We start from the raw sequence: 24,692 nt of genomic DNA on the forward strand, positions 1-24,692 counted from the left end.
GTTTTCATATCACTTTGGGGAAGCGCGTTTGCCTCTGGAGTTGATTGTTACCCTTCAATTAAAAACAGCCCCAAGTACTTGCTTTAAGCTGTGGGTAACTTTGCAGGCATCTAATTATTTGGTTAAGCCTCTCGGGGCAGCTGTTGTGTTTGTAACGTTATAAGCCTGCTAAGAAGAACGTTAGGGGTCCTGTGTAGGTGTTCGTTCTTTGTATGGCTTGAGGTGGGCGGTAGGAGGTGATGGGTAGGATTTAAGTAGTGCATGCATGTATACAGATATATAAATACATATAATCTGTGACCTGAAGGGTATGATTTTTTTTGTTGTGCTTAAATATTTGCTTTTGATGAAAAACAGAGTTCCATTCGTGTTTCTGTATTTCTTAGCTCCTTCAGCCTTGTGAGTTTCATGCCTGTTTTTTTTTCAGGGTAGTCATTTAGGTTTTGTCCTCTTGTTCTGCTTTGTGTGGAAGGGAAGCTTTGGGCAATGTCTAGGTTGTGGCTGATTCATATAGTTCATCATTCTCTTGACACAGAACAGTTCCTTCCCTTTTTTCAATTTCAGTGACTTGCGCAGTACAGGGTTTTTAGTCGCTTAGTATATGGGACTCTATTTAAAAAAAAAAACTTCTCTGGATGAGACTGTAGAATCTTAAAATTTTATTGCCAGTTCTTTTTTTAAAAAATACACAAAACTGCCTTGTCCTGGATACTAGAAATAAACAGACCATTAAGAATGCAGAAGAAAGGCTTATTTCTCTATAGCTTGTTCTTGCATGGGGGACCATGTATCTTACAGACATAAATTTTGGCAAGCCTGCCAAGTTCCTCATGTGCTCCTTGGCTGGTGACAGACCCAACACTGGCAGCTTTCTGTGTTGCAGAAGCTGACACTTTGAATGAATAGGGCTTCTGCAAAATGGTTGGCTAGGTTGCTTGAGACACTTTAACATCTTTAACCTTTAGCAGTCAGTTTGTTACCAGGATAATGATGGGTACAGAACTTGGTTTGGCAGGTGTTGAATAAGCTAGATACCTAATTATAGTTCCAGCTTCTTAGATTAAGTTCTAGTAACTCAGATTAGGAAAGCAAATGTATTTTCAGTATTTGTATTCCCAGTTGTTGTTGCTAACAAGGACTGTTTTTAAAATCTTAACTTTCAAAACTATTAAGCTTTGATGTTTTTATCAGAAATGTAATGCTTGATGTCAGTTTCTCTGTAAAAGTGAATTTCTTAAGAAACTGCAGTTACAACCTGGAGAAGCAGTCATCTTAAACTGCTATCTGAAAGACCTGTGAAGTCTTCTGACATGTTCTCTTCATGTCAAAGACCAGATGAGTGGTGATGTCTTTGTGGATGTGAGATTCTAAGACCTCAGTTTCCGTTCTCAGTGTAGCTGAGACTGGAGGATGAAGGTGCACGATCACTAACCTTGCCTTTGCTTAACTGGCAAGAAGCAAATCATAATCGTCTTTCATGCTGTCTGCTGTCATGCTTAATCCTTTAATTGGAAGGTGCTCTGAGAAATGATCTGGCTTGTTCATGTTCTTAGAACCAATTCTTCTCATGTAGCTTTTGAAACAGGCCCTTTTCTTTTAGAGACTGTTCTGAAGTTACCCAGCCAGTATGTGGGTAAAGGTAGTTTCCTGAGCAAGTTTGTGAAATAACTCTGTTTGGATGCTTGCATATTGTGGGTCCCCTAGTACAGCAAGTGGTGAATTAACTGCTCTAGTCAGTTCTGTGTTACAGGTGTGCTGGCACAGCACTGCATACAAGCGGTGGCATTTTTATTAGCTGCACTAACAAGCTATGCTGCTTTCAGGACCTATGTGGAAGCTACAAGATGCTTTGGGGGCATGCTAACTCAAAGGCACGTACACTGCATACCGTGGTGGACCCATAGGGTTTCTGCTACAACTGTGGTGATAACTTATTTGTTACCAGTCCTAGAGAGATTAGTGTATGGTACTTAGCCATCTAAGACTTGCAAATCATAGTCTGAACTCAGGTAAAAAGCTGGTAATTAACTATTACCCAGTTGCTAGTCTTGCTCTAGACATCCAGAAAGACATTCGGTATACTTGAAATACCCCTGTTAGAGTTGTCACGTACAGAAACACTGAATCAGTGGAAGTTGTGATGTAAAGTGAGTAGATAGCCTTCTTGCTTTAAAAACTTAAATATTTTTTTCATTTAGGTTTATCTAGTAGTTCTTAGACACCTCTTCACTAGATCAAAAAGCTTTTTAGTACTGTATTTTCTTTGTAAAAAGGCAGGCAAGTCATTTTGCCATCGCTTTAGCTTATCAAAAGGCTAAACTCAAAGGTTTTTCTGCAATGTACTCCCTCCAAATATCTAGGGTCATTTTTCTTTTTTTTTCTTTTTTGATAGTATCTTTTTAACATTTTATATTATTACCTATTGCACCAAAATTGCTTGCAGGGGTAGTTATCTCTGTTCCTATTCATTTATCTTTGCCTGTATAGCGAAGGAACAGTGACAGGTGGAATCGTTTAAAATAAATAAAAATGCATATTGCTCTAAGCCCAGTTCCTGCTTTGAAGTAATTTTCCGTGCTGGAATTCTTACCAACTTGTTTTTTGTTTGTTTTGTTCCTGTTTGCTTGTAATTTAAGGTATCACTGTCATTCTTTGTTGCTCCATGTACATGTATAACTATACAGATTTTACCAGTGGGATCTGTCTGTCAACCAGTTCATATTCCTCTGTGGTTGTGACGCTATCAGCATTGCTTCTTCCACAAGAATTTGTGTTCTGTAGCATAAATACTTCTTCCCTCCATCTGCCATTTGTGTCCTGCACAAGGTTTTAATGCCCTTTAACAGTCTTAATTTATGCTTAGGTATAAGTATTGGTTAGTAGTCCTTTAATTTTCAAGGGACATACAGAGGGTTGTTAAGAAAAAATCTGTTTTAAGTTTGCTCCTGTTCCTTTGGTTTTGTTTTTTAAATTCTAAGTACATAATGAGTAATCACCAAATAATTAATAAGATAATGTTTTATTTTTATTCTAGTCAAAGAAAAAAAAGAAATCAAAGGGAGATGCTAAAACGGTTCAAGATGCATCACGTCTAGATGGAAAGGAAGTTGATGAAGGTACTGAACACAAACAAAAAAAATCGATTAGATGTACTTTGATTTAAATGCTATTACTTGTTTGTGACTCATAAACAGAAAACTCATTTTGTCCTAACTCAAGTTGTATATTAGATCTGGAAATCTGATCTGTGAAATAACGTTTAATGATTTTAACTGTATTTCTTACAGTTAAACTTACAGAAACTGAGAATAGTCATGTATAATACAGTAACTTGTGTTATTCATGTTTGCTTTGGGAAGCAAAGTGCTATTGTATTGCATCCAGGAAAAAACTTACCTTCTGCCAGTTGTTCATTTTCTCCAGCTAACGTTGAAGTTGCCTGCTGGGTCTGATTTTTAAACTGAAGCTTTTTTCAGACTTCAGCTTGATATGAGACAAGGTAAAGCTCTTTCCTGTTTGCACTCTAACTTAATCATGTTTTCATTTGGGGGAACATATTAGGAACCTGGGAAACTAAAATCAGTAACAGAGAAAAGCGACAGCAGCGGAAGCGAGACAAGGTGTTGACTGATGGTGGCTCGGGAGAATCAAATCCCCAAGGGTCAGAAAACACAGCTACTGTATCCATCGAACAGCTGATGCCTACACCATCACTTCCCGTTGGTCTCAGAAAAAATAAAGGTATGATAGTCAAGAGGTCTGTGAAAGAATTCTAGAAAGATGATGTCTTCTGAATGCTTCCAAAACAGTCACTGTTTAGGCATAGCGGATATATTTGGAGTTGTAACTCTTGAGGAAATTATTTCAAACCACAAAGACAATTTTCCTTGTGCAAAACTCCCCCTCTGTTTGAGCCACGGTTTTGGGAGAGCTCAGGAGATGACATCATGGAGCAAATGGCTGAGGCAATGTTCTCCACGCCAGAGCTGTGTCAGCACCAGTATGGTATATCAGTTGCTGCACAGTTGCGTGGCCGTCTGTCTCCATTCCTGCCTTCATGCTCTGCTGATTCTGCCCATTATGTTCCCTGGAAAGTTCAAACTCACCCCACAGCACTCTTGCAGGCAGTACCAACTCAATTTTTTGAGTGCTTCCTTGTAGGAAGGTTACACCTACAAGTTCTCTACGCTGATTATGTTCATTGCTTAACATGCAGACTTTTTCATTGTCTGGTTTATTAGTACATGCGTTAGCACAGTTCATGATGGTGGGACACATCTGGCTGAAGTTTGGTAATCAATTGTAGCAGCTGAGGTTTCAATAAGGAAATAGGCTTTAGCTCCAACGGCTGCTGCTGTTTCAGGTAGTCTCAGGTTTAAGCAGCATGTAGGCATAGGAATTCATATTTGCTTGTAGATGAGAAGTGGCTTAAGAAGCTAAAAGAATCTAAAGACACAGTTTAGCTTTCTGGAGTATTTCTAACCTGTTGATATACTCAGCTCTTTAATGAAATGATATTCTAGCTAAACAGCAATAAGACTGAGCCTAGCTACTATCTGGTACCTTATAACAACATACTGAAACTTGCAGAACTTAAGTTCGTTGTGTTTTTTTTTTTTTTTTTTTTTTAATTGACTCTTGTTTGCATCTTGACTGAGTGCTTTGAAATTGGATAAATTGTTTCCCGTTTTCTTTTTTTCCTACTGTTTGCATACAAACAGCTTCAAGGAACAGTAATTCCAGCTGTCTGTATATTCTGTGGCTATCCATGACTATTGTAAACTCTCTAGGCAAATTTCATTACGCAGCATATGTTTTGATGTATTACCTAATATAAGATTAAATTGAAAAAGAATCAGCTGTTTCTAATGTTTTCATGGGAAGGTAAAAGTCAGAAATATCTCTAATCATTACAGAAATGTATAGCTACCCTTAGCTGGAAAAGGACAGCCTCTGTTTTAGATGTCTGCTTGCCATTCTTGGGAAACTAGCTAGAATTCTTTGGAATCTGCAGCTACTCAGTTTGTAGGCTGTAAATCATCTTTGAGTTCAATTTGTCTATAAGAATCACCACAATGAAAGATAGAGTATTAATTTTGCTCTTAAGTTTACTGGAGATGGCTTAATTTACTTTGAGGTACTGATTAACGTTAGTGTGTGTGTGTGGTTTTTGTTCTTGTTTTTAAGTACCAGTAGTGAATATTCTTAAAGGAATTCTACAGGTGTTGCTGTCTGCAGAAATTTACTCTAGCTCTGTCTCCTCCTACCTCTTCACCAGGTGATACGCTTCTGAATGTGCAAGTTAGCAGCTCCAAACCTTCCAAAGGGGAGTCATCAATTCCACAAGGTAAAAGGCTTTCATGAATAGGAATCCTAATTAACTGGAAAAGTGTTCTACAGAAGCGAAAGCACATTGTCAGTGCAGGGTGTTATGTGGTTACTAATCTGGAACTCTATTATGCAGCTGGCTCTTTTTGCTATGCAAATGTTATACTTCTAAGTTGCAGTTACTACTCAACAGGTTGAAAACAGTCTCTATTACATCTGTTGGGATGTATAAAATACAAAAAAAAGGATCTAGTGTCTAAAATTTTCAGCCAGATTGCTTGCTGTACAGATCATTACTTGCAGAATGCTAAAGCTTATTCTCAAGCTCCAGTTAAAAATCCCTCAGGCTAGCTTTTCAAATTTACTTTTTTTTGTTAATAAGTTTATTTGCTCAAAGAAAAACAAATATAGATAATTGATTTCAAAGATAGTTGATTATTGTGAAGTTTGCACTCGTTGCAGGTTGTGTACCTGTGGGTTATTCAGTTCTTTCAATGCTCCTCTGAGGGGTTTACTGTAAAGGCATTAATTTTGAGGACATTATTTGTCATATAATTGTTAAACTATTTGGCTATTTTTAGACTATGGTTGACTGATGAATTGTAATGGCTTTTTGGTAAGAGATGGTGATAGAGCAGTGCTTGAAGTGAATTAGTTTGGCATAGTGATATGCAGGTGGTAGTTTCTTATAGCCAGCATTAGTGGCATTTCTTTAAACAAGAGTAGTCATTTAAACAAGTCAACAAATGAGTTATTAAGAGCACCCAGGTCCAGAAAATGCATCACTGCCACTTTTTGAGAGCTTTGATTCACACGCTAACTTTCTGGACCATAGCATAGAGAGAAGGGAGCCGTGTACTTCAGAGATGCATAACGATAGGATAGGAGGCAGTGATTAAGTTGCACTAAGGGAAATTCTGTTTGGGCGTCACCAAGGAAGCTCTTCACACGGTTGCCCAGAGAGGCTTTGAACTCTCAAGTTCTGGTAATCATAAAGACTGAGTAATGTGACACAATTTTTAAGTAAGCTGTGTGGAAGTTAGCAGAAGGTAGAAGTAGGTTGCTTCCAGAGATCCATTCCAACCTTAAGTTTTCAGTGATTTCTATGAAAAGTTTCTGGAAGAGTGGTTTATTAAACAGAATAATCAAGCTTTGCTCCAGGACTTCAGCTGTCTTCTTGCAAGATTTCCAAAGAGTTGTTCTACCAGCTACACTAACAGTTCCTGTGTTTGCTGGTTTTGTTGTTGCCGTCCCCTAAGAGGACATGTTACCCACAGAGGACATAAATTGACGCAGTGTAGCATCTCTAGAGTTGTGAGAGAAAGGATGGTGTTTTTAGGTACAGGGGTTGTTACATTACAGCTGGCTGTGTTTGGAAATAGGATTAATCTAGGAACATGTAGGCGTATCTCAGCAAATCATTTCTCTGCCAGTGAGGCTGCCTTGAATTTGGTATGTTCATGCTGCCTGAGTGGAATTCATTTATGAAATAACAACATTTCATCTGTAGTTTTTGTGGACATATGATTCTGACTTAATTATGTGTCACTTTTTAGCTGAGTATTTATTTAAGTGTAACACTCATGATACGTAGATACTTAATCATTTGTCAAATGCAGCTTTTCTGTTGTTTACAATGTATTAAAAGAAAAAAACGATTTGATATGCAGGGCCCTTTGAGAAAGGTGTGTCATATATAGGTCACGTTGGGTGTGCCAGGGGATCGTTAGCCTTTGTTTTATGGGGACGTTAAAAGAAAAGAAAATTTATAATGGTCTTTGTCTTGGTGTAGTACTGAGTCCTTTGAAAGTGTATATTAAACTTGCTCTGACTAGTAGTTCCTCAGCAACGTAGACTGCAGATAAAGATTTGTGGTCTCTTACCGTAGTATAATGTAAAATACATTGCTTATGAATTATTTTGAGAGCTTGCCATGGGGTTTTTTGTTTGTTCCCCCCCCTTCCCAAGTTTGGTCTCTGTAGTTAATGATAGCTATGTGCCTAGTAAATTCCATGTAGCACTTGGGAAGCATTTTCTACATGTCATTTCTTCTACTTAGTGCTTAGAGGACTATTGTATGCCACCATAGTTACAAAACAGAAATTGTTCTCCATTCAATACATAGGGCTCTCCACAAGCCATTGCATCACCATAGACTGACAGAGAAATTGCCTTGTTTTTTAATCTAGAGGCACCGATGAAACAAGTTATAAGTCTTATAAAGAAAGGGACACAGGAAGAAGGGTGCAGTTTGGTGCTGTTTTTTCCCCTCACTCTTCAAGTTAGTTGACAGATGGTGTGTATCATCTGAACTGGAAAATCAGCTGAGACAGAGCAGCAGCTCTTCTATATCACCCTGGTGTAGCAAAGCTGTTGTTCATTTGTTCTTTTTTTATTGCTAAGTGTATGTGCGTGTAAGATTTTAATTCTTCATCCAATTAGTATTTTATGTAACGTTTCATTATTCTTATGTTCAAGTTTCTACAGGATTGAGTGAAAGCCATACGGTAAACGGTGGAAGCTGGAATGAGAAGTCTGTAAAAATCTCCTCACAGATTGGTGTAGGGGAGGAGAAATGGACGTCTGTTTCCTCAGCTACAGCTGGGAAGAGGAAGACTGAGACATCGGCTTGGGGCCAAGACGCTGGAGATGCTAATGGGAATGGAAAGGACTGGGGCGTAACCCTGGTGGGCAGGCCCTGGAAAGAGCGTTCTTTGTTCACTCCTATTGGTAAGCTATTTTGAGAAAAATTTGCTTCACTTAAGCATTTCTACATAATTTTTGGTACTGAATCTCTGGAATAGTTTTGTTTATGTGTTCAAAAAAAAATCTTGGAATGGTCTAGTGAAATGTGAACTAAGCATTTTCTGTTTATTGCAAGTTCTGATGGCTTATCGTCTATGTTTCTCATTAGTTTAATGGGGTTTTCAGTTTTCATCTGAAATAAAATGATTTCTGTAAGGAAACCAATTTTTTTTTATCACTTTTCTAAAATTCTGAAGGTGTATATTAAGTCACTGAAGTATATATATTTTTTTTTTATTTTTTGAAATTTGTCTTAGAACCCAGGTTATAAGTCTGTTCTGTTGACACATGATCAAATCAGTTGTGTTGTATTGACAGACATCTGTTTAGGCTTCAGGAACGAAGATTGCTCAGCTCTTGTGACAGTCTCTTTTTACTGCTTTTACTGTTTGTTTTTTTTTCCCCATTAGATTTTTTTTTTTAGTTTTTGCCAGTACAATTTTTAGCTTTTTTTGCTTATATTGTCCAGATAAATGATGCAATTTTTGTTTGTCTGTGCAACAATCTTATTAGTAGATACTGTAATATTGCCCTTTCCATTGTTCAGTCTAAATGATCATGGTCTTTTCTGGAAAGCAATGTTCTGCTATAGTCAGAAATGCTGCTTTTGTCTAGACTGGTTTAATTTGTCCCACTTTTCTTGGATTGTGGTGCCAGAGACTGGACCTGGTATTCCATTGAAAGCTTTTTATTACTGAGAAGAAGCAAGTGTTTTTGTTGTTGTTTCTATTTTTTTTTATTTTTCCATATTCTCTGCTTCATATTCTGATGTGGTATTTCTTAGCAACTAAACAGCTTGCTCTTGTTTTGTTGCTGAGAACAAGTCACGCATGACCAGACTGATCAGCTTCTGGTTAAGTGACCAGATTGTGGATGAACAGAGGGTATATTTTTACCATCCATAACTTTAGTAATGTTTTCAGTGCTGTCTCTCTCAGCATTTTTCTATCAAAATTAGGGTGGTTTGTATCAAAGTTAGGCTGGCTGGAGAGGAGCTCTGTGGGAAGGGCATCCTGCTGGACACTGAGGTGGACATGAGCTAGCCAAAGGCCCTGGCAGCAGAGGATGCCAACAATGTTCTGGGCTGCATTAACAGGAGTCAGTGGATTGTGGCAGTGATTGTGCACTCTACTAAGCACTTCTTGGACTGTATCTGGAGTACTATGCCCAGTTTTGGGGCACCCTATACAGAAAGGATGTTGATCAGCTGGAGCAAATTCAGCAAAGAGCCTCAGAAATGGTCAGTTGTTGGAGCCCTGGAAGGAGAGGCTAAGGGAATGGGGTCTGTCAAGCTTGGGGAACAGAAGACTTCAGGAGAACCTGACAGGAGCCTGCCAGAACCTGTGAGGTGTTGCTGGGAAGGCAGAGACAGGCTCTTCACAGTGGTGTGTGGTAGGAAGACAACAGACATAAATTGAAACAAGAGGTTCAGAATGGGTATAAACAGAAACTTTTTCTTCACAAGGACAGTCAGGCATCACAAACGTACAACCTTTGTGGGTAACCAGTCCTCATCCTTGGAGACTTTAAAGATTCAGATGGCTAAAAAACACTGTGCAGCCTTATCCGACCTTAAGAGCTGTCTGTGAGTTGAGGAGAGGAGGATGTACTAGGGACCTCCTGAGGTTTTCTTTGTAGCTCATTATAACTCCTAGTAGTTTCTCCTTATAATCATATAATCGCATTCTAACCAGCTGCTTCTTTTTGACACATTTATGCCACTGGTTATTTTGTCTTGTTTTCTACTTTCCACTTCACAGAGTTAAGTATGTTGTAATTTTTAATCAGCATCTCCTATTTGTCAAAAATTGTTCTGAACTCAGTTCTGTTCTTAACATAAAAGCAATTTGCTTGAAGCTAGGTGTCATCTACAGAGCTAACAAATAGGCTTTTTCATAACTCCAGTCTTGGTAATAGGGGGGAAAATACAGCAATATGGGTGTCAAAACTCAATCTACTCACAAAAGAAAAGTTTATATATAGAAGAAAATCTAATATTCTGTATAGAAATAGCGGTAGAGGGAGAAAATGATTTCAAGCTAAATGTTCAGACATTCACACCTTTGTCAGTGCTGATTGTCTCATGTAATAAGGCAAACACTGCTCTCAGCTGTATGGAATGTTAACATGGCTGGAACTTCCTCTGTTTTACTGACCCTATTCGTCATTAAATAGCTAACTTTTTCAACATTGCCAGCAGTCTGAAGCTTTGCTTTCTCTTTCTTTTTTTTCCCTCCCCCCACAGCTGCTTGGAATGTGGATGCACGGATTAATACCTCTGAACCAAATTCTACTTCTTTCTCTTCTTTTGGATTAACTCCTGGAGTTTCTGGTATGTATGCCCTTCCAAAGATTTTTGGCTCTCTTCTCCTATAACAGGTAGAAACAGACTTGCCAGGTGTTATTTCCATCGATTGTCCTTTGAAAATAGTAGTGGTAACTGTAAACAAGTAGAAGAGCTGTTTTGTGAAAGTCTGCCAAGCTTTTTGCTGTTATGCTGAAATAATGCAATAAGGTAACTTTGAAACTGATAATCAAAAGCTAAATCAATGAGGTATTTCTGATTGATTCTGTGTTGAATCTAAACGATTGGCATAGGAAAACAGTTTTTACCCTGAACTTTCAGGGGTTTTGTTGTTTGTTGATTGGAGTTCTTTTTTCCCTTCAAGGATCTGAAGCACTACTTTCAAAATGTGTTATGTAGGCAGGAGTTAAGTCCTGAGGTTTTCTAGGATGGGTAGGAAAGCTGAACTCCAGGGTCGTCTTGTTTTGAAGGGTGAAATTGCTGTAGAATGCAAACCTGGCTTCCTAACAGATCTTGTATGTTATACTACTGACATAAGTGCTACAGTGATTTATTATTTAATAAAGGGGTCAGGTTTTCTTCTCTTGCTTATTTGCTCCCAATCTAAAGAGCTTGGCATGTCTATTTTCTTCTAGCAAGTAGCTAGCCAAGTGCTTATGCATTAAGCTATGTTTACTGGGATTGCAGTTTGTGGTCTTCCAAGTGTGAAACTAGCGTTCATTGTCCTATAGCTCACAAGCGCTTCATTCTCTGTGTGCATCTGTGCCAGTATAACAAAGAAGTTATAAATGCCAAGGTCTAATTCACCAGGCTCTCCAAAGAATAGCTCACTTAATGAAAACTTATCTTAAGGAAAAAAAAAATAGTAATTGTACAAAAAATGTTAATGAAATTGGATTTCCCGGAGGGATCCACTTGAATTTAAGTTCAGTTGCCAGACTGAAACTTAAGAAAACTTAGTTAATAAAATGGGAAAGATTGATCTGAGATTCAATGTGCAATACCATCATTCCAACTTGAATTCAGAGAGAAGCATGAAGACAGTGAAGTATATTTATAGTCTTTGATGCACATAAGCCACATTAGTAAATATTTACTGCTTACTGTAATGGCTAGTTAGTAAAAGATTGAGAATGTGTTAATATTCCTGTCATTTGAGAGATGTTTTTTGCAGAGGCATTTATAAATAAGGGAGAACCAGTTAGCTATCTATGGTCCTAGTTAAACTTCTTTTCAGAAACGTCTCATAAAGCAGTATGTTGATTTCTTTCAGTCCCACAAATGAGCCTTTTGAAGTTTTTTGTGAAATTTTCTCTTTGCTGATGCCTTATTTTTCTTAAAATAATGATGTTAGATGTCTAACACTTTTTACTATCATAGCTGGAATTAGGCTTTACTGTTCATCATGCTGCTTTTATGTTCCTGGAACTTTTTACTTGAACTGGTTGTTGTTGTTGTTATGCTCAAATAATGCAACAAAGTAACTTTTAAAATGATAATCAAAAGCTAAATCAATAAGATTTCTGCTTGATTGTGTGCTGAGTCTAAATGACGAGCATAAAATTCACTTAGTAGTAAATAAATTGTTATATCTGTGATATAATCAAGTTTCTTTCTAGTAGTCTTCTAAGCTGATAAGTGTAAGAGTTTTTACTTGCACATGGTGAATAATTTTATCACCCATAAATTTTCATTGTTTTCCAATTAGAGGAGACTGCTGTAAGTCTTGTGGAATGTTGTTAATCTGCATTACCTTTATTTTTTCATATTCTACTGTTAACTTTGTCTTCCTTTTTCAGTTCCCTTATTTTCTGAATAAACCTCACTTTGAAGAGGTTGGTAGTTTTCCTGTACTGTGCAGTCTTTAGAACCAGATATTTATTTTTTTTTTTTTTTTCCTTGGGCCATTGCTATTTTGTTTTGAATTTCTTTACCTAAGAAAACTGAGGAAGCTTGTAACTTACAAATACAATTTCATTTATTCCCTTTCAGGATCCAATAGTGAGCCAGTTTCTCAGGCTGGTACTTCCGATTTTCAGTGGGATTTAAGTCACGCTCAACCCCCTGTTGATGACGAATGGTCTGGGTTAAGTATGTTCCTCTAAAATGTTCATTAACAAAAATTGCAATTACCATCACTTTAAAGCATAATTATTTGAGCTATTTGCATTAACCAGTTGTGAGCATATGAAGACAAAAACTGAAATGTTTCGCTTCTGTAAAGATAAGTATCAGTTTGAGGAAAGCAGGAAAAAATATTTTTGGTGAATGATGATAACTGTTTCTTAGGCAAAACACTTGGTATTGAAACACAGAAGTGAAAGCTCATGCATTTTAGTGTAGTTCTGACTTTTGCTAAAAAAAAAAAAAAGATAATTAAAACAGTCTTAATTTACTACAAATGATAAAAAATCTACTGCAAGTCTGCAGAAGTTATGTTGGTATTAGTAGATTGTATCTGAGTAACTGAGTTTGCCTTTACATGTTTGTATCTTACTGAAAACATGACATTAAGACTCCTATATTCAGTCTTACTTCCTTGTTTAGCAAGCACTAGGGAATTTTGTGTGTATATGAAAAGCATATGCAGGCTAGAGATCAGTGAAGTTACTTGGGAGTTGTAGTAAGCTTGGTGTTTATTTTCCCCTTTCCCCTCCTTGCTGGTTTCAGAATATACTTGTAGTTCTTACCACAGTCAAAAACCTAAATAAGGGCTGTAGTATAGTTAGTAGTAGTGTAGTGACTTACCTAAATACCTACCAGTGAAACTGTACCTGTGAAGAAAGCTTACAGCCTTAAGTCCACTTTTTGAATTGCCTTGTAGTTGATATTCTTACATTTGACTGAATAAAGATGTTTTTTTCTGAAATAAACAATGTAGTTTCATTAGCTCATTGGCTTAAAAACTTGGTCAACAAAGTGACCAGCAAGGCTGTTGTACATATTACCTTTTAAGAACAATGTCGTATTTAATGACTGCAGGATTAGAATGGACTGATACAGTCATTGACTCCATCATTTTTTGTCATGATCATTCTAATACCAGTTTATATAAAAATTATTTTGTCTTTTATCTGGCTTAAGAATAAGGGAAGCACATTTTCGGTTAATGGTTTGGAATTGATCAGTTTTCCATTATAAGAGCATAATTTATTCACATTTCTGAGCATAAAATGTCTGTATCTACAGCTTCTGTTAATCGAGTCATTTTTTTCATTACTGTACCTCCATTACTTGGTATCTATGAGAAGGGGGAAATAGGCTTGAACTTCCCTTAAGTGATATGCAGATACACCTTACTGATATAACAGGTTCAGTGCATGGGAATTAACTGTATGTGCAAATGCTATGAATTTCCTATTTAGAAGGATGGAATTTTTTTTAAAGGAACTAGTGACAGGGCAGTAGATAATAAGCTTATTGAGTGTTACACAGTAGTCTTTTTTTTTTTTCAAATCAGTTAATTCTAGTGTATAATGTTTAAAGTATGTAATATATATGTAATATACCATGTAAGTTGAGGTAATATTTTTACAAGAAGGCAAGAGATGAAAAAGTTTTCTAGGTAATCTTAAAATTCTTGTGTACTAGTAAAACACAGTGTTTGCTAGTAAATATAATTGGCTTTATCATTGCTTTTCCTTTGGGCATAAGTTTTTAAATGTTTAAATTGAATTCTGCCATGGTTGGCAGAGCAAGTTTGCACAATAATTGATTTGGCATAGGCAAAGGGTAAAAAAAAAAATATATATTTTTGGTAGTCTTTCACTTTGTGTTTATATCATCTTTTAAAATTGAACACCTTGTGAAATCGACTTGCTGTAAGTTTCTGCTAAACTGTAGGGCTTCCCTTCTAGCATTTTTAACTTTTATGTAATTGACACTGTCATTCCCTATCACAGCATAAACACATGCCATTGCAAAAGGACAATACTAGCAAAATAGAGTAGGGACTTGAAAGCTTGGGAAAAACACAGTATTAAAGAATGTCTGTGTTACAGGATGACTTCTGGCTCAATGAGATTTACATTTCTCAGATATGGCACTTGTAAAGGATCCTTAGTAAGCATCAGTATTATTCACAGTTCATCCTAATGTCTTCACAAACCAGGAAAAAGACTTGAGATGAAGAACAACCCTTAACTTTGTTGCTCTTTACATAGTTCATAAAAGTATCCCAAAGCAATTGCATGTGGCTAGCTGCTGCTGTGACTAGTTTGTAATCCTATTGCTTTGTAAAATAATTAAAACTGACTCATTACTTACCAAAGTCTTCATCTTATCATTAAGGTATTTACATTTTTCAGAAATACAGGAAACACCTGTTTGTATCTTGGTATCAAAGGTGGCTTTCTGCATAGTAATTATTTTCATTTTTCAACTGTTAAAGAGTACCTGTAAAGTCAGGTGACATTCCTGAAAATCTCTTCGATTTTTGTAGATGGACTTTCTTCTGCTGATCCTAGCTCTGATTGGAATGCCCCTGCAGAAGAATGGGGAAACTGGGTAGATGAAGAAAAAGTTGTTTCCGTTCCACAACCTGAAGAGGCGTTATCTGATGTTCAGAAGGTAAAAGGTGATATTTTCCCCTTTAGCTCCAAGACTTTGCCCTTACCGCTGCCATTTCTTAAAGTAACTTAAGGGTGATGATTAAGGTAATCTCTCATTTCCTTTATGCTGATAAGAGCAGCAGCATTTTGTTAACATGTGGTGCTGGATGTTGTTATAGGGGAAAACAGAAGCCTGTTAGCTCCATGTCAGATCTTGTTTCACCATACTTTAAGGTATTATCTTTTATTGTGTACTAACAGAGGATTTGGATCTCTCCTCATAAACACTACTCAACAATATTTGTGTGTGCAAAAAGCAACGTTTCTGTGTACATTGTCTGTGTTTTTCATTTCCCAACTCCTGTACTTTGTTTCCAGAGTGTGTGTAAAGAACATAGCCTTTCCAAAGTGAACTGAACAGATAAGATTGTGTTCACTTCCTTTTATATGCCATTAAATCCCTGATAGTTAGTATTTTATGTTTAGTTTAGAGGAAGCGTGTTTCATTGCCATCTTAAATGTTTAATATCTTATATTTCCATATTTAAGGCTTCAGATAATGAAAGAGAAAAAGCAGAGCCAATTCTTCAGAGTTCAACAAGTGGGAAGTCCAAGAAAAAGAAGAAGAAAAAGAAGAAGCAGGGTGAAGAAGCTAACTCTCCTTCACAGGTAAATGGAGCAAGATCTGGATTGTCTGAAAATAAATTTATGAGGAATTCACAGAATCGACTTACTTTTGTGACTTAAGCAAAATTATTTTGGGGACAGGTAAAATTCATTTCTTTATTGTAAGGTCCACTACTGTTTTTACAAGTTGAGGTAAATGTATGAAGGATTCCCTTATTAATATTTCCTTTATTTTAAATGATTCTCTGATTGAATATAGAGTGGTTCTGCTGGATTTCTGGAAAGCATGAAATATATAGAAAATACTTAACTTTGAAATATTTTCTTTCAAAGCAAGATTCTGTACCATAGGGATGCTTCTACAGGGACTTTCCTCTGCGTGGGAAGCTCTCTGTTCCTGTTTCGAAAGACAGCTGCCTTGTGTGCATAGCTACCTAGGAGAACAAGAGAAATTGAAAGTCCCTTTCTAGGTGTTCTAGAAGTGCAGTTCTACTAGGATATAGTGGTTTTCTAAAGTTCTTCTGTAGTTTATGTGAAATATTAAGTATCTACGACTTTAACTCCACAAGTACAGCTATCCTATGTGAGTCAGATTTGAATGAGATGGATACTGTTTGCAAACTGAGGATGGCTGGAGTTGCATGTGATATTTTTAAATTCTTTTTGAAAAATTACATTGAAACACATTTGTTGTAAAAAGGAAAAAAAAAGGCAAAATCAGATTCCACTTGGCAATTGGAACATATTTGAATAGATGAAAACAAGTACTTTCTAAATAGGAAAAAAATCTTTTGACAGCTCATACTCAGAATACATCCTGCTTCTGCCTGTGGTGACAGACATTCATAAAGGAGGAGGAGGAAAGCATTACTTCAGTCATAATTACTTTGGATTTGCTGCTTTTTTTAATTGTAAAAGATAAAATTACTGTCAAGTAGAGTTGCTTTAATATTGTGTAAGTAGAGATGGTTGATTTGTGTCAATTTGCAACATTTCTTTTGAGGTTAAAAATAAAAAGGATAGTAGGAAGCTTTCCTATGAGTTGAAATCAGTGATGTTCTGGTATCTGCAATAACTCTAGACATAAGTCATGATTAGTATGAAATGGTTAACAGCATTTTCATTGTTTTGCATGGATCTTCAAGATAGAATAGTAAGTTTAGTGATTTAACTTGCTAGTTCTTCTTCAAAGTCATTTAAAATTTATATATTTAAACTCTGAAAGTTGAATGTGTTCATTGATGAGAAGTATAATTTAAACAGTATAATCTAAGTGTTCACGTCGTGTTTGTTGACTTCAGGCAGCAGAAGCTACCATCAGAGCTAAATGTAAGACAGGATATATTCTTACCTGTTAGGAGTCAACAGGCTTTGACTACATTTTTCACAAGGTTTCAGGGGAAATAAGGAAGGAAGGAATGTTTTGAGAAGGTACTTCCAGCTTAAAACTGGAGATTTGTGTTCTAGTTACTGTTCACCTTAGTGCTTTAAATAAATTTGAATACTGTAATTTCTCATGTAAAAGAAAAAGTGTTCAACATCAGTGCTTAAGGAGTAAAGGTTGAGACTCTTGGAAACTTAGGAAATGTTTTCAGTTTGTACATAGATATGTTTATTTTATGGATATCACTGCAAACTACACTGAGTTGCAAAATATTGTTAAAGCATAATACATGAAAGAAAGCTATACAAGTTAATACCTGAAACTTCCACGTATTAAGCAAATATTAGCCAACCACTTTAATCTTTTTTTTTAGGTTTTCTTAGTTATAGGAGATAATCATGGCAACTAAACTGATGCGCAGGGAGAAACAGTTGGAACTTTACTGCACATACAGGCTCCTAATTGTTTCCTCAATTTTGTAGGACACTGAAGAACTGGATAGAGAAGCTGGAGAGGAATTTCAAGAGGATACCTCAAAAGCTCAACCACAGCAGGAAATAGCTTTTTCTCTGAAGACCATAAGTACTAGTGAACCAGCTAAGGTAGGGTTATAAAACTGTGTTTAAGTAATAATTGTCATTTTTAAATGCTCAAGATGTACTGAAACATTACTTGTGTATGGTAGTGTTACAGTAGGGATATACTTCAGGTTATGTTTAATTTGAAGGTGATCAAGAGGTTGAATTTTAGATACAGGCCGGTTATGAGTTTTTAAAAAGGGCATCCACTCTTTTAAAAAAAAAAAAAAAAAAAAAAAATTAAAAAAAAGCAGCATTTGCTAAATTGTTAATCATCTTTATCATGACCAAGTTTGTGGATTTTTTTGTTGTTTGAATATATAAATTCTAAAACTTTGAGATCTGGAAACCTAAGAATAAATAGGTAAGAGTGCAAGACTAATATCTTAGCATATCTTACTGTTTCATTGCAACTGAATGAAGAGTTACTGACTTACTATATTTTGATGTTATTGAACCAATTCACAAACTGACCATTCATTTCAGTTCTCAGTTGAAACAAGTACTATAGAAAATACAGGTTCTATTTGGTCTTTCTCCAAAATAGGTTCTTTAGATAATGTCCTACAAGCATCACACTTTGAGAAGTAAAATATTTAATATTTCTAATGGTGTTGATTTTGTTCCATAAAGTATGAACAATATCAGTGAGACAGTACCTTAGAATTGAAGAATTTACTTCAATAACTAAACATTTGTTACATAAAGATAGCAAGGTTATAACAAGGTTGCATAAAGAAAAAAATTCAATGAAAATAATAGAATGGAATCTTCCACAAGAAGCTACAGGTCACCAAAGTACAGAAACTGTATATTGAGAACATGCTGTGAAAAACAGATTCAGGCATGTTTTAGAATATTATAAATATTCTGCATCAAAGTATAGCTTTTACTATGATTATTCAGTTTAGATTTACTTCAACTTTTATTCGAGGTTGGTATCAACTATTCTGCTTGATTCACCAGCTCAGATGTTGACCTATACTATGCGTTATTATTTTTTAGACTGGAGCAATCCTGTTGCTGTGAGTTTTAAGTTCGTTGTGTTTGTATAGGTTGTGCCTATACATAGCTGCGTTGCAGCCAGTGGCAGTTTTGTGAAACAAGATCAAATATTGTATTAAACTTGTTGTGGAGGCAAAAGAAAAGAAAAGGAGAAAAAAAAAAAAACTGTTATTGACATTCCCTGAAAGTTAGTTGAACTTGGTGAACATAAAGGGAAATTTGTGAATAGTTACATCTGACAATGCAGATAGCTTATCAGTTGTTTTTCCAAGCCTCTTTGCTATCGGGTTTGGCTTTACTGTAATTTCACGTGTACAAAATATTTTCTGATACTGAATTGGCTGTCCCAAAACATTTTAGAAATGGTCTGCAACTGATGCCTGAAAGGGATGACCTAAGTTTCCAAGCTAGGTAATTGAGTCTTAAGCAAATGTTCTGAAACATGAAAACAAATATGAGGAAAAAATTAAATTTGAGTGCCTCACCACCCTCTGAGTGAAGACTTTCTTCTGAATCACTAATCTAAATCTGCCCTTTATTTTAGTTTAAAGCCATTCTCCCTTGTCCTATCGCTACAGTGCTGGAGAGAGTCCCTCCCCAGCTTTTTTTGTAGCCCACCTTTAGGTACAGGAATTGTATTTTACAATTGTACTAGAATGTATGTTTAAATCTTCATCAAGTTTTTACATGTGGATGGAGAGTGACCCTGTCCTAAAAAAAACTGTGAGTGATGCCAGCAAACTGAATTGGTTACCTTGCACAACTAAGAACTCTCCTGAGTCCTCTTTCTGTTTGAGGCAACGTTGATTTTTGTTGAGGTTAATGTTCTTGTGTAGCTAGTTGTTGCCAACAATTAGACAACATTAGAATTGGCAAAGCCTGGAAGCCCTGCAATATGGGAGTTCATTTTATCAGCATAGACAGTATTAAAAAAAATTGTCATACTTGCAGTGTGATGTTAATTATAATGCCAGTAGTTCTCTTATTAAACTTATTTCAGTTGTGTAAGAACACAGGAAAGTTCTCTACCCATAATAGAGAACTTCTACTTTAATTTATGTTTTTTCTAATTAAAACTGTTTATTTTCTTGCTCAGTATTATATGGCTTTAAAATGTATATTGCCTTATTGTATGTTTTGACTAAATTTTTGTGAGATGCTTACATTAGTGATGGCAACAGTACAAGCTGGTAACTTATAACCTAGGACCTGTGTACATCTGCATCACGGGATGGATGTAGACATCACTGTTAGGTTCTGTTAGTTTCACATCCTTGCCACTGTAGGACAACTACAGCCATGAATTCTAAATAACATCCTAAAGTTTTGGGTTTGTTTCTTGACTGATGCCCTGTTTTTCCAGTGTACTCTTACCTAAAGCCTTTTGTCAGTAGGTTGCCTGCTATGGGATCATACAGTTCTTTTTTTGTTCTGACTTTCCTACTAAATTTTTTTTACTTGCATTACAACTTGTGTTTTACTGTACTTTCATTCTAGTAAGTGCTACATAGTAGGCTACAGTTACAGTTCATCTCTGTAGTGGGAATCTTCAAAATATAGCAGATAATTGGAAGACACTAAAACTATCTTTCACCTGGTTGTTCATCCTACAGTAGTTTCCACTGAAATAGTTTTGACTACTCTCACAAATACCTGTTCTAATGTAAGCACAGAATGTGAGCAACTACTAAGTCGAGCACATGGTAGGAACAACTGCAAATGCTTTCTGAACCATATAAAAGCTTTTTTGAGTTGTAGATTTTGACCAAATCAGTTTGCCATTTTACCTTGAAACAAAATGCGTATGTGTCATTGTCTTCCACCTATTCTGAATGCATATTCTAAAATCGTTTTCAGATTTTAGTGACTTTCAGATTGTATTCTCTTTCTCTGCATGTTATGTGTTTGTTAAGATGAATTAGTTTACGTGGCTACTTTGATTGTATGCAACTAAAAAGTTTTGGCACTAGATGGCAGTCACAGTCTTGTGGCTTTGAATACAATTTTAGCAGGTTTTTTTGGCTTAATTTTTCAGTGCCATCTTCCCAGCACCTGCTAAGTATGGTTCCAAAATAACTGTATAAGAATGTCTTACTGTTATATGATTTAGTGAACTCTTGGAATTTTTTTTTCCTATTTTTTTCAAATAGCCTGAGGAGGCTCCTTCACTTGCTGTTTCTACTGAGCCATCTGTAATTGTATCAGAGAGCGATTCTGACAAGATCGCTTCCCAAGTGCCACAGATGCTGCAAGAGACAGATGTTTCTAGTCCCAATATTAAGCAAAACAGTGTGCCTCCTCCACAGAGTAAGTATTTTGGTACGATTTTATCTGAATTCAGTGTGGTGTTTTTTTTTCCATAGAGCATGTACAGTCAGAATGCTTTGCCATGTGGTTTGGATGCAGAGTAGCACATCAGATGCTTCTGTATTTCATTGAGGGATCTTATTTAAATGAAAGCTAAATGATAGTATTTTGGCAACTGTCCTTTCACTGTGAGGAATAACAAGCTTCATGTGCTTGAATGACTGAAAACATTTGTCCTTGTCAAGACCTTAACAGACATTTGAATGTACTCTTCCCCATCAGGATGGGAGTCCCATGCCGTAACTATGTAGTTAATATATCAATTAACTTTTTTTTGTTCTGGTTCTAAAATAAAAAGGCTTTGGTGACTAATTCCCACCTTGGAAAATGGGAGAATATCTCATAAAATATTTTACCTGACTTACTGCCTTTGGCAGCCAGCACGTTTTAAGGCCAATTCTATTTATTCAAATAGCATAGCGATTCTTTATTCAATTCTGGATGCCATGTAACTACATCTTTATGTAGTTCATTATTTTAAAAATTAATCTTTTGATGTGTAAGTGTAACTCAGTGGTTAAAAATGGTGTAATCTGATACAAGTGAACAAAAAATGTAACCTATGTACAAGTATATTATTTCCAGTTATCTGCAATGAGGTCATTATCAGCTGTTGGCTGTTATATTAACAAAAATGAATGACTTTATTTATGGTGTAAGAAAAATAGGTTGAAATTATCAAACTTTGTTTTAGAGGCACTTCAGATTAGTCTATTCGTTACAAACAGGTAAACGGGAGGTCTGCAAAAATTGTGCTGGCTGAAGAACAGCTTCATGGTGTTATGGAATGTACTCTTTAGGATTTTAAGAGTCAGTTCTGTGTAAACTTCCTCAGTTGTAACTCTGTAGTTATGCTTTGTTTTTAGCAAAGTCTGAAGAAAGCTGGGAATCCCCCAAACAAGTTAAAAAGAAGAAAAAAGCAAGAAGGGAAACGTGAACTTCCTGAGATGGACATGTGTTGCTGAATACTGTCATGAAGATTATGCTGTTTATGCAATAATTTGTGAACATGTACAGAATTTTATATAAGTTTCAAACAATTTTTAAAAACAGAACTGCTGTGAACACAAACATCTTTAAAAAAGGAATCAAAGGAAAGTAACTTTATGATATAGAAAACAGAACATGCTATATTTGAAAGACATTCTGAAGAGTCTGTTTTTCCAACTTTTGGAGAGAGATCTTAAAATAAAAAAACAAAACTGGTTTTACAACACAGTGCCCTGTTTACAACAGATTATACTCTCATCTACAGCTGCGGATAAAAGGTTGATTTCAAGGAAGGGTTTTCTGTAAAATATTTGTCTGTATAATAATGGGTGTTTCTTGCCTCTCTTTTAAGTGATGCAGTAGAAGCACAGAATGTCAACCATTTGAATTTGTTTCATGCCTAAATCAAAGTGCTTTGATAAAACACGTAATCTGCCATATCTTTACAGTACGTTGGTTAGCAAGTCTGCTAGCTATTACAGGAATCAAGTGCAAATCATTAACCATTTGTACAGTCAGACCTTCATGGTTTATTATATGAAGTTAACACAATAAAACTGCTTTGGGTTAAAAGTTTGAGAATGTGATTTGAAACTTAAGTATGGTTCATGAAGTTATTTTTGATAATGTCTATTACCTTACTTGAATTGCTGAAGATAACAATATATTTTTAAGAATGCAGTAATGTGCATAAAATTGGTTTTTCTGCTTCATTCCCTACAGTTCTTGGTTGATTCAGACTCCCATCTAAAATTGCACCCCTTTAACTTCTAAGCTCATACAGTGAATTGAAATCAAATGTTCCCTTCCCTTAACACTCTCTAATTTGCCATACCCAATTCTGTTTTGTTCTCTGTCACTAAAACTCCGAAGAAAACAAGGTGAACTTTTTTCACCCAACAAATTATATGGGATTTCAGTGATTTGTTGGAGAACTGGAGTGGCTTCAGACAGCTTTAATTGACATTGTCAAGACCAGTTATCAGGAACACATTTTTTTTACTGCCTTAACCTGTAGTATGTAGAATGTGTCTAGACTTCTGGACAGGAGTTAGTGTTTTTATAAAAAATAAAATAAACATTCATGCAAGTATAGCAGTTGTAAAAAAAATAAAATAAAATAAAAATAAAAAATTAAAGAACATTTCCCGCTTGAAACTGTTAATTAAAATGGTGTTTAAGATGTGTTGTCATTTTCAGGCACTGTGTAATTATGTGGTATCAAACTGACAGATGTGTTTGTCTGTAAGGTGCATGCTCAGCCATGTACACTGTAAATAGTCTTTACAAAAAAAATTGTTTGATAAGGATGGTAATTACCATCACCTGGTAAAACTGTTAAAGAGCCAACATGTTTTGTAAATGATTTGGTTTTGTGGCACAAATGGAATTGTTAACAGCTGCGGCACATGGTACTGATCAACAATCTTTCACTGTTCTACTGTACGTAAGTGCAGTTCAACAGGATTACAGGGCAAGAACAGTTAACGCAGCAAGCTGGCTTTAATTGTACTGAAGATGCACCTTGCTAATGGACAACTTTCCTAATAAATGGATACTAATTTGCACAGGTATTAATCCCTGTATATCAGGAACATGTGACGCTCTAAAATGATGTCAAAATAAATTGAGCATATTGACAGTACTGATTTATTTACGGGGAGCGAATGATGCCTGGGACCGATGCCTGTCAGGCAGGATTCATGTGAGCTAAATTTAGAACCGAAGTACAGTTTTCAAGGAGTATGTTAAGGCAGACACTCAAATGGGATGTTACAAAACAGAGTTATATGCATGTAAATAATATTTTAATTTTACTTATCCTTTTCTTGGCAAAAGTAAAAGAATTTTACTTTCAATTCAGGTTTGTAATGTATGTCCAAAATGTGTTTCTAACTTGTATGTTGAGCTATGGGCCTTTCTTGTAGGGGGGGGGGGGGGGGAAATGAAGCATTTATGCAATGAGGGTGACTGCCCCCAAGAGTTTTCACTGCATAAATTTATTCTTTTCATCTCTTTGGGATAAAATTGGTGGTATTTTGGGGTTATTAAGCTGTAGCTATTGGAAAGTTTGTCATTCTGGAAAAAAGAAACTAGCTACCAACACAGGAACCCTGCTGATTAACTGCTATTCCGAAGCAGGAGCGTATAAATACATAGCCTTCCTTTCAAAATGTTACCCATTTTAGCAGCACCTCTTACTGTTTTCTTAATGTGCAGTTTCAATGTCTTAGAAAGCAAACCTTGCTTTATTTGACATTTCATTAAAGAGGTAGTATGGCGTGTTGTCTATAAATAGAAACGTGGTTATCTATGTATTGTCATGTTTCTATGAGTCAAGCAATGGTTATTTTTAATGATACACTGAATCCAGACTTTGGTACTTGGGTAGAGAAAAATGCTATTTAAAGAAATTTAACAATTTTTTTTTTCTTTTATTTGTTGTTGAATGCATGGAATGGTTTCATAAATCCGATATGTTGTTTTTTTAAAAATACTCTGGAATTATTTGTATGCGTAATTTAAACTTGTGATGATGTGTAATTGGGTAGTCATGGCATAGTTTTCTTTTGTGGGGAGGGAAAGATGTACAGAATTCGTATGTGCGTGTTACAAAGGTAACAACCTGTGCATTGGTTCGGAGGGGGATGAAAACTGTATTTCTGCTGCCCTTTTAGAAGTCTAAAGAAAAAAAGTGCAAGAGAAGAGCACTACTTTAATATTTACTAAGAATGTACATATTAAAAACATTT

At 35.9% G+C, this 24,692-nt stretch overlaps 1 protein-coding gene across 1 annotated transcript in view; it reads left to right on the forward strand.

The window, feature by feature from the left end:
* Positions 1–23,083, forward strand: part of MTDH (metadherin) — a 31,193-nt gene extending 8,110 nt beyond the window's left edge. Inside the window, exons 3-13 of the mRNA XM_084282122.1 lie at positions 3,035–3,116; positions 3,562–3,741; positions 5,279–5,347; positions 7,807–8,058; positions 10,379–10,465; positions 12,431–12,529; positions 14,880–15,007; positions 15,538–15,657; positions 17,482–17,601; positions 20,733–20,889; positions 21,816–23,083. Coding sequence (XP_084138248.1) covers positions 3,035–3,116; positions 3,562–3,741; positions 5,279–5,347; positions 7,807–8,058; positions 10,379–10,465; positions 12,431–12,529; positions 14,880–15,007; positions 15,538–15,657; positions 17,482–17,601; positions 20,733–20,889; positions 21,816–21,886 — 1,365 coding nt within the window. The 3' untranslated portion in view covers positions 21,887–23,083. The remainder of the gene's footprint in view (positions 1–3,034; positions 3,117–3,561; positions 3,742–5,278; positions 5,348–7,806; positions 8,059–10,378; positions 10,466–12,430; positions 12,530–14,879; positions 15,008–15,537; positions 15,658–17,481; positions 17,602–20,732; positions 20,890–21,815) is intronic.
* Positions 23,084–24,692: the final 1,609 nt, after the last annotated feature.

The sequence above is a fragment of the Netta rufina genome (assembly GCF_964035555.1).
Source record: "Netta rufina genome assembly, chromosome: 2".
Taxonomy (NCBI): Eukaryota; Metazoa; Chordata; class Aves; order Anseriformes; family Anatidae; genus Netta; species Netta rufina.